Genomic DNA, 11,209 nt, shown 5'->3' with positions numbered 1-11,209 from the left:
TTACAACCTTCCAGATTCGGAACTTGCAAGGAACACAAATTCTGATTAAACAAGAAATGAGGTTCTGTTACTGATTCTTTTTATCAAAAACCAAACCGTTTGGTAATTTTGCATACGTTTAATTATTCGGTAAATGACTTCTTCTTTGCAACCGGCAAATTATTACTACTGGTCTTTTCGATGTTTTCATGAAATAAGTTTTTTTTTTGGTATTGGATCCAAGAATCCTTAATGCACCTACAAATTTGTTACAATCTTTACTATCCCCATACATGGACTGCTAGGTTCTTTAATTGCCTTAGTTCTAGGTTCCGGAAACAAATTCGTACGCTTTACCAGAATTTCTCTTGGAGAAGACATCATTTGGAACGGATCCTTATAGTTCCACTTTGATAATCGCCTATTTTTCTTTTTGCTGTTCTTTCAACTTTTAAATTGACAATTGAGGAATTTTAAGATAAAAATTATTTGCTTCTACAATTTTTTCAGAGGCCTATGCATTAATTGGTCAAAGAACCTCAGTTTACGTATCTTCCCTTTGATTCTGTAATAGAATTTAGCCCATTTAAAAGGCCCCTATTTGCTCAACATGAAACTCAGTATTTTAAGAGGGATTATCCAAAAAGGTTATTTGAAAAAGCTATTAATAATTATGGTCTTTAAAAAGTAAATAAATAAAAACATAAAATGGTAACTCATTTTATTTTATTTTTTATGTTTTACATACATTTTTATTTTTTGCATTTTTTTCAAAATATATATAATTCACTTACAATTAGCATTTCAAATACAAATATAGATATACGTTGTAGTGTAGCAGGGATTTGTGTATTTATGGATTAACCACAATTTTTGTGTTACAAAAAAATAAATTTTTACAACATAGATTTTTGTGTAAATAAAACAAGAATATTTGGTACCTGCATTAAAACAAAAAAAACAACTGCGAGTATTATAATTATACTATATAAAAAAAAATTGTATTAATTGCATTTTTATAAATTTACATATTATATAATACAAAAGGGAAGTGTGAATATCACAGCGTACACTTAATCCTATTATCGTATTTTTCAATTAATCTTACTTCCAATATGAGTGTTTTTTACCTAGTAATTAAAACCAATTATTTACAAATATTAAAAAAAAAAAAATTAACATCTTGCTTGTTAAAATAAACATTTTTAATTCACTTCAAACGAGCTCCAAATCCTAGACACTAGTTGACATTTTTGTTTTTTTGGCTACATTGGAAGATAAACGTCAGATTGTATTCAAAGCAAATTATCGCAATACAGTTGCTCTTAAGGAAACGCATCCTCAGAAATAAGTTTTTCCCCCAGAATTGCTAACAAAATATAAATTTATTTTTTGTTTACGATAATTGAAAATCCGACCCTTGAAGAAAAACAAAAAACAAACAAAATCAGAAGAAAAACAGTTATCTTCTGAAACAATGAATTTTTCCAAGTCAAACTTTACCTCCTTAGAAAGTTTAACATTTTTTGTTGGTTTGAGTATTTTTAGTTCGGAACAATAACATCTTTATTAATTATACCAAATCATTGAAACAATTATTATATTGTTTTTAAACTTAATGAGCAAAATAAGCTCCAAAATGAGCCTTTAGATCAGGAATTTCCAACGATGATTAAATACTTATAAGAAACGATGATGTGAAACGGGTAATAAAATCATCATCCTTTATTCTTATTTCACTTTTCTGCCGGCTAATACCTACGCATGAGAAAACTTAAGATGAATTAGACGTGTACCACATATCTATACATCCGCAATAGATCGTTTCTCCACATCAACTTAGGCTCTAGCAAGATGTACGCTATTCTTAAATGTGTAAATCGTCCTTCGAAACCTGAGCGATTTTTGACTTATCAAACGATTTTACTTGCTTTAAAAAGTTTTTTTTTTACAATTAAAACATGGGTTATTAGATCAAATGAATCTCGAGGTGTTATACATTATGTAAAGAATAAAAGATTGCCATACCATCAAGTTACAAATACGAAAAGCTAGTTTGGTGTTTTTGCTTACAAAAAGAGCTCCTTGCATCGGAACAAAGATATGATGGTTACAGAACATTATGGCCTTTACTTTGTACAGTCAAAAAATTAAAAATATATTATATCTAATGAAGCAAATGTGAATTTCAATTAGCCAAAAGTGTATATTTGCTTCATTTGATGGAGGAATCAAATCATTCGAATGTAAGGCATCTATCATTGTAATGCAAAAAAAGGAAATGGACTTGAGAAAACATTTTTCTTAAAAACTGAAATTGACACACCGATCACAAATCAAGGTTGGAGAGAATTCCTGTTCTAAAAAAAATTGGTTTAAATTAATCAACAATTTTGTTTTCTCATCTTCCCTTTTCAAATCATTCCAGTAATTTCTAAATTATGGCCACTAATTTATAATATATACATATACATGAGATGTGCATTAAAAAATATTCACTAATACATTATTGAATTAATATTTCATATTACATATAAAATAACTATCTTACTTTTCATTAAAAAATACATAAAAATATAATTATGTGCTGCAATTCTTTTTTTAAGGAGGATGATGCAGCGTAAAAAAATAAATCGACGTGTTTCATTATTATTAATATTGTTATTATAACTACAATTTATTATTTATTTATATGTTTCTGCATTTCAATTTTTTTCACGTTTGTTTGTATTTTTACTAAAATTACAGTTTTGTTTTACATTTTAAAAATGTTTATATGCGTTTCATATGAGAAAACTTCATTAGAAAATCTTTTTCCTCTAAAAAAATATTTGGCATCTTTTCTTTCTTTTTAAATATTACACATGTGCATATAATAAGTATTTGTTATTCATATAAATTAAAAAATAATAATAATTTTACGGCTTTTCTAACATAAATTAAATTATTAATGAACTAATAAAAGCCAATAGCAACTTTGCTATTTAAAAAAACCAAACTAAAGATAACAATAAAACATCTAAAAAAAATACGAGTTTTTAATATTTGTATTACATAAATAATTTTTTTTACACACACTTGAAAAAAAATGCAAGATTTTGTATTTCTTTTTTCGATGAAGTTTTGTCATAAGTTCTGCGCACCTATGTAAAAAGGTTAATGCCTATTTAGCAGAATTTTTATTATGGTTTACTTTCAATGAGCAAACGCCATTCAGGACGTAAAAAGTAAAAGCTTTGTTCCACACTACCTTGGTACGGTCACCTACTAAGACAGCCCGGAGAAGAAAATTGGCCTAATTTGGTCCTAGAATTTTAGTGATGCTGAAATAGAAGAATAAAAGATCTGATAGGAAATTTCTCCCACTGGCTGCGCTGCTATAAATTAAGACAAGACCAAGGCTAGTGAAAAAAAAAAATTAGTTTTTACAAATTGATTAGTGCACATGTTATATCACCCAACAATTTCAGTACCTACAAAAACGGAAAAAAAGTAACATTTAGTGCGATAATTGGTAAAAAAAATCGGCTAAACAGGAATTCCCACTTAATTGAATCTTATTTTTAAGTTTTTTTGTTCCAAAAAAGGCTCCTGGAATTTTCTAAACACTTGGTATACTTAATGCACGTTGAAATTCAAAATCTTCTATTTGAAATTCAAGTAATATAAATTTAAAGTTTCAAGTAAATTTAATCACGTATATTAGGGTAAAAACAAAAAAAGACGCGAAAATGCTTAAATTTTTTGTAAAGTAATTTTTTCACCACTATTTAAGCATATTTAAGTGCAGAACTTATGACATCACCGAATTAAACAAGTTAACAAGAATACAAGTTAAACTTTATTCTCTTCTTTTTGTATATTTTTTAAAATTTTAAAATAAAATAAAAATAAATAAATAAAAAATAAAGTGTATAAATTAAAAAAGTCCCATATCAGTCTTTCTCTGTTTTTTTTTTTTTAAATATGTTTATGTTTAAACAAACAAATTGATAAATAATAGATTTTTTTTAAATAATAGCAACAAATTGTGAATTTTAATTTTCAATTCTTTGGTGTGATATGATTTTTTTTTAAAATTTATTTTTAATTGAAAACTATAATAAATAAAAAATAAAGTGAAAGTAATTTATACATTACTCTTTTTAATGTATTGAAATACGTAATAAGCATTTATCTCATTTTCTTTTTACAAAAAACAAAAACTTTTTTAAAATTTTTAAAGCTCCCTTACCTTTTTTTAAAAAAACATGAATCATGCGACGCAACAATCACGATAATATAATTTGTCTCTTTTACTAATTTTTTATACACAAATTTTTGTGTGTATACATACAATTGCATACAAAAAAAAATAGTATTTAATAACAATATCCTTTCCAAAACTCTCTCTGTTTCTAAAACATTTAGGCCCTTTATTTATAAGCTATTTCACATTTATATTTTTGTTCATTTTGTGAACAATAAAGCAATAAAAATGAGTGACATATATTTTACATAATATATCGTATGATTTATAAAACATTCTTTTTCTGTACAAATCAACAGAGAGAACATTATACCCATGGTTTTAATAAATACAATTCGGATGCAAAAAACAAAAAATTGAATATCTGAGATAGGGTTTTTATTAACTCTCGTAAATTTTTGTAGTATGCAAAGAGAAAAAAACCCAGCAAAATGTCCGAAAGTTGTAGTCGCTTTACAAATGTTTTAAATCTAAAAGAACGCATGAAAAAATTTGAACAATATTGTGAGTACTGCTAAAAGTTCAGTATGAGTTCTCATTTCGCCTAGAAACAATTAGTGGGTTTCAGCCACATTAGACCTACTCTTACTATCAGCCACTAAACGTCTGCGAAGAGTTTTTTTTTTTATAAGACTAGGCGAAATATATTAACCCGCTGATGGTCAGTAATGAAAATATCTCAAATAAATAATGCTATTTTTTTCTTCTTTTTTTTGCACCGATGGTATAAATAACGGTTTAATAAACTATTACTACTCTGTAAAAAACACATTTTTTTTTAACGTCATCATTTATTCGCACAGGTATTTCTTATACTACTTCATAATTAATATTTTTATGTCTCTATTTATATATGTACACACTGAAATATTTTAATGAAACATTACAGAAATATGAAAGTGCACTTTACATTGAGCACATCCATTTCCAAATAAAAAGAAAGTACCTATTAATAATAAATAATATAACAATAATTATTATTTGTATTATATAGTTTCCACACCTTGGTATCAAACTTTAATTTTTAATATTTTTGTTTTTAATTTTATTTTTGTTCAATATTACTTTGGACTTTCTTTAATACTGGACATCTGAATCACACACTGTTTAGTTCTTATTTTCTATGTTTTCATTTCTTAAAAGAAAAAAAGGAAGACATTATTCAAAGAGGAAAATGGCATTTAATACAGACGAAATAAATTATGCATGTTATTTTCAAATAATAATTCTTTGGTTACATATATTATATTTTTAAAGTAAAAATTTTCTGAAACTATTAAAGCCTGGTTTTTATTATTTTTAATCAGGAGGATCAGCAGGGCCAAGAAGCAAGTTTTTTTTTTTTTTTTTTTTTTTTTTAATTAATAACAACTGGCAGAGTGAATATCTTAAGTAAAAACAAAACCTATATGGCGGGTTAAAAACCAAAGTTTATTGAAAGTTTTGATTCTACTCAAAGAAAATCAAAAGGTCTTTCACTCGTTTTCAGGGCCTGAAGATACATGTCATCTTTAACAGAATTTGATTGTCACTTACAAATCCGTGAACTACCTCACCTTTTCAAACTATACGGAAGCTACACTTTCTAAAACAGCGGCCAAATTCTGTACAAAAAAACCTAATGAACTTCGAAGATGAAAATCTCAATTGGTTAGAATAACAATAATAAGGATCTGACGCAGAGAAGCACATTCAAAAAAGACTCAAGTGAACTGAGATTCAGGCAACTTTGGAAACATTTAACCATACCATCGTGAAGTAAAAGGCTTTGCTAACATATCAAATGTAAAAAAAAGTTTGATAATGATAGAAAAATGCAAAGAATATCTACCTAACAAAAACAATCAAAAGGAATAATGATCAATTGACAAAGTTAAATATTTCTTGGCCAAGAAATAGGAAGGATTAAGAAACGATGACAACTTCAAATCCCACCTAAGGTTTGGCTTTCTTAAAAAGCCCTGAAAAATAAAACGATTGTATAAAGATGCTGTGATTTATACAAATCAGCCATCAAAAATAGTAATCTTAATTTATTAGTGACGTTTAGCACAGCACCTTTTCACTTCTTTTCATTAGTTGCCTAACGTCACAAATAAGTAAATTACCCTGAATATTTAAATATTCAATTTTTTATTAATATTAAAATTCTCAATAAAACTCCGCTAAATTGACCCTAGTGACCTGCGCCGTGCTATTTAGTAGGTTATTGACCTAGAGGCTTAGAATAAATTCAATTGCCACATTTAAATAAAGAAAAATATCTACTAATCTTATTATTAAACATTAAGAAAATAACATTTTCCAATAACTTATAAACAAAATATTATAAACTTGAATTGTAATAGTGAAAAGAATATATGTATTTTAAAAGAGAGTTAAAATGAAATTTAAAAATCATAAATTACTTAACATTAATGTCAAGTTCATACAAATTTTTCTATAAATAAAATATCTTTGGTGGCAAACTTTCTTCTTAAAATGGTAAAATTTAAATAAATACGTCACCAATTAAAAACCAACTCAACAATTAAAGAGATTCATTCCAATAATTTAGAAAACAAAAATAAAAAAAAGTACACAACATATTTTTTTAAGCAAAACTTAATAATCGTAGAAAATTTCAGACAAAACTTATAACTTAAGAAACATGCATTCTAACGTTAACATCTGACTGAATACTTCATTAAGTTTTATTTTTTAAAATTTCAAATATTTTATCTGAAACTTTTTAATAAAAAATAGAACACTATAAAGACTTCTGACTGATAAATAAAAACAATTGGAGTAAAATATTGTCGTTAATAAATCTAATGGAGTTTTTAATATTAATGTTGGTCAAATCTTCAAACTAAATCAACCAACAATCAGCGCACAATTCCTACACAATTTTGTTACCCCCCCCCACAATTTTTGTTATATTACACCTATTGCAAACAGAACATTTCATTGACATTATAAATCAAAAGCTACAAGCAAGAAAACTAAAAAAATAATAAAAATAAAAATAAATGAGGATAACGATGGCATGTTCTATTTTAAGTTTAACAATATTCTTTGGAGAAGTTATCCCAAAAAGTTTGGTTGATCATCAGTCTTCCGTGTTTAGGCCCGCGGAAAAATGTCTTAAATTTGCAACACAGTTCAATATTATCAATTAATATTTAAAAAAAATACTTTGATAAGTTCCTTATTCAAAACAAAAAGTGTTTAAATAAATATTAAATTAATCAAAACTAGCACACAGGGAAAAACTAACTTTCCCTAATTCCAAAAAAAAAAGTATACATGAATTTTAAAATAAAATTTTAACACAGGGAATGTTTACCATTTAAAAATGATAATCTTTTTTTTTTTTTTCTTTTTACAAAAAGTCTATAAGCCTTTAGTTAACAAATTTCTAAAATTGGTGGAAGTGGGTTGTAAAACTCGTTCCTGCCACTATTTACAAAAATCGAAATTAGCAGGTTCTGGTGAAAGTTTTTTCAAACAAAAAATAAAATAAATAATAAGAATTTTGTAATAAGAAAGGGGCCAAATTGCTTACTTTTACTAATTTTTCCATTAAAAGTCGCGGTTTTTCTTCAAAGCTTGTTCGTTGAATGATGAATGTTAACAAGTTTTTTTTCTCTCTCAGCGCAAACTAAGCCAGATGATGACCAAGATAATAAATAATCGCCCTGAATTATCTAAGGTAAAACAGAACTTTAAGGAGTTACAGAAAAAAAGAGAATGTAGCGTCACATAGTAAAACCGAAAAAATATCATGTTCACAGTATTGCCTCCTTTTTTTTTTCTGATTTTACTAAATTATAACCTTAAAAATTGTGCAACCTTTCTTTATGCGTGCATATTAATTTTTTATTTGTATTTCCCAAATCATATTATGTTGTTGAGATGTTATAACTTTTTCTTAGATGTTTTTGACTTTTCTTTTTATACATATTTGATTTTTAAAAAAATGATAATAATAAAATAAAATGATGAAAGATCGCGTTCTATTCTCCCTTAACGTGTGTTATATGAATTAAAGAAGTATTTTGTAATACATGCACCAACATTGCTCCAGAAAAGTGACTTTTTTAAGAAAGGCTTCAGTCAAAACTCTTGCTCCATACTTGTAAAATACTAAATGTTATTCACTTCTAAAATAATCCTCGAAAATAACCATACCTTTAATTTATTTTTTTTTTTTGAAACAAAAGTAAATATATTGTGAGTGTTAATGAGGAACTGAAGAGTTTTGCAACTCACCACCCCAGTACGAGAAACTGTTAATTTTGGGATTAAACGTTTTATTATATCTGTCTTTTAAGTTTAAATTTTGATAATTGCGCCTCTTTCCGTACCTAAAACTGACAGAAAGAAATTGTGTGTCCAACTTAAGAAAAGATAAAGTTTTTGTTAAAGTATTAAATTACTTTATTGATTGATTGATTTTGTAATTCTAATCTCTTGTTTTTGTCATTTTCTAAAATAAAGTGTTATTTGGTAAAATAAAAGAATGTATAAAAAGAGTAACTAACCCACAAGGGAGGAAACAAAAATTCCAAATAGAGGTGCTGAGATGGATATCCTGAACTGCAAAAAATAAATTCAATCAGACAAAGAAGAAGGACTCTGTCTTGGTAAAACTATATCGCCTATGGTAGAACTGTGTCGTGTTTTTCTAGAACCTTCATTGCAGAATGTTGGATTCACTGAATGTGATAATGCAACTGTTTTATCAAAGTCTATAGTTACATAACCTTCAGAAGGTCTTGGTGCTGGCGATTCCGGTCCTGCTCCATTACCGTTTGTACTACCTCCGTCTAAATCCAGAACCAAATAAGTAAGAGATCTTGGTTCGGGCGGTAGAGCAGGTGAAAGTGGTGGTACAGTGTCACCAGGGGCCAGGTTGGCATAAATGTGGTGATTTTCTTCATCTTCTTCAGGTTCTTCTTCCAAAGCTGCTGGCATGCCACTTCCACAACTCACGTTCATATACAGTTGACTGGGCGGAGGACTGTCCGGCGAAGTTGTGCTATCATCCATTAGGAACATAGAATCGTTGTTATTATTGTTATTGTTCAATTGGGGCGGTGGCGATGGGGAGACACAGCCATTACTGCTGGAGCCCATACTATTCAGACGAGAATGCTGGGTGGCAGGTTGTATGGTGAGGCGAGGAAGACTAGAATGCCTTGTATTCGTCATTATATTAGTGGAAGGTATTGGTTCAAGGTAGGCTCCAGAACTAGGCCTTGTCTGAGCTGGCGTACCAGTGTCCCTAGATGTAGTATCTTCATTATTTCTTGAAACTGAGTCTTCATTATTCCTCAACTGAAAAAACATTTATTACTTCTTCAGTTTAAAGAGATGCGAGATTTTTTTTTTTAATTCTTATAAAATCGATTAGAATTCATTAAAAAACGATAATATTGCTACTGCAAAAGTACCTCTCTAATGGAGAGAGTCTGTCGCATACAACTACCCCGATTAATAAAATTTCAGTTCTACACGGTAAATCCAGAGCCAGAATAAGAGCAAATACTGTATTCGTGTTCTTTGGTTTAAACTTTAAACGGATCCCTTCAGCTGTTCTTAGAACGTTCTTTGCGCAAGCTCCTTCGAAACTAAAAGTAACTTTTTCTGTTCAGTTTAGTACCACCTCTCCAATATAACCTCCTTAAATCAATTTTCATTAAAAAAAAAATATTTAAAACAATCAAGTTCTGCCTGACTTGATTTCAAAAACTTAATATCCATATAATTGTGAATCTCTTTGAGAAAAGAAGATCTTGAGTCTAGTCTAATCGAAAATACTCCTGAACTTGCTCCAGAAATATCTAGGGTCGTACCAAGAAAAAAAATGAAGTTAATGATATTTACATTATTTTACATCCACCGTTTCCGTTTTTTGATTTACTCCTAGGTTCTAAACATGGCACATTCATCACACGAGAACAATTAATAATTTCATCGAAGCTAAAATTGGTGAGCAGAAATTTTTAATTCCAAATTCAAGGAATTATTACAGTTTCCATGGGTTTTCTTTACAAAAATCACAAAATTTCAAAAAATTAGTAACTAAAAAATAAATATTTTAAATTGATAAACTTTCATTTTTTGTTTTGACACTCCGAATAGTAAGATACATAATAAAGCAAGCTTACCTGCACATTGGCTTGCACAAATTCAAACAGTTTGTCAGCTCGCTTACAACTAAAAGCATAAATGCCTGATCCAGTAGGACACCTCCTTCCAGCTTCGAAACTAAATACTTGACTACCATGTCCATATCGACGTAATGACCTCAAAGGCCACCGTACTGGTGGTTTGCCTTTCTGATACAATACTAATTCTGTGTCGTTAACTTCCAACTGGCCAGAACTCAACCTGTTACCAACGTCGTCAACATTGCTCACCTAATGTGAAATAAAATTCATTATATTCATAAAAGCTTTTTCATTTATAAAGATTTCAAATAACATTTCACTGAATGACAATACAGAAATGGTAAGTGTATTGTTCTTTATTAACGATTTAAGTTTACCTGAAAAATGTTAGGATGCAAATCATTGATATCCTTCTTGCTAGTTACACAGCCCATCTTGCAGCATTCTGAATGATAAACCAACTGCATCATTTGATGTTCTTTATTATCATAAGCACTATTTTTAAGATTGTGACATACCTGCCAAAAAGTTATAATGCCAATGCATTTACGAGGTCCGCTATCTAAACTTAGCGTAAAATATCATTTTTAGACAAGTTTAGAACACCTTCAAACTTTTAGAAAAATCTCGATAAGAAAAGTCAAGAAAACAAACGTATGCATAGGTAAATTGGACACTGCAACTTGATATTTCGTAACAGCTATAGATAGTCAGAGAAATTGAAAGATATTTTAATAACACCGATAATTACACAACATAATAATATCAGTTTAACGCAAGATAACCTTTTGCTACTCTGTTAATAACAGAGGGTATTAATTAA

The 11,209-nt window shown here is 28.4% G+C and overlaps 1 protein-coding gene across 3 annotated transcripts; it reads right to left on the bottom strand.

Moving 5' to 3' along the window:
- Positions 1 to 686: 686 nt before the first annotated feature.
- On the bottom strand, positions 687 to 11,207 carry LOC141451784 (uncharacterized). Of its 3 annotated transcripts, none has more exons than XR_012457102.1 (5): positions 10,905 to 11,207; positions 10,764 to 10,831; positions 10,384 to 10,635; positions 8,755 to 9,550; positions 687 to 7,353 (listed from the first exon to the last, which is right to left on the bottom strand). XR_012457102.1 is itself a non-coding variant. In XM_074123449.1 (4 exons), exons 1-4 carry the CDS (start codon positions 10,930 to 10,932, stop codon positions 8,825 to 8,827), a joined length of 1,074 nt encoding a protein of 357 aa, XP_073979550.1. In that variant the 5' UTR covers positions 10,933 to 11,206; the 3' UTR covers positions 687 to 8,824. The 3 variants fall into 3 exon arrangements, 1 of the variants encoding a protein (XP_073979550.1); XR_012457103.1 differs by having other exon boundaries at positions 687 to 5,363; XM_074123449.1 differs by having other exon boundaries at positions 687 to 9,550; positions 10,905 to 11,206.
- Between the last annotated feature and the right edge of the window lie 2 nt (positions 11,208 to 11,209).

This window comes from Rhodnius prolixus, unplaced genomic scaffold (assembly GCF_049639745.1).
Source record: "Rhodnius prolixus isolate KJV_2025 unplaced genomic scaffold, Rpr scaffold_14, whole genome shotgun sequence".
NCBI classification, from domain to species: domain Eukaryota; kingdom Metazoa; phylum Arthropoda; class Insecta; order Hemiptera; family Reduviidae; genus Rhodnius; species Rhodnius prolixus.
This window is presented reverse-complemented; position numbering and strand designations above follow the sequence as displayed.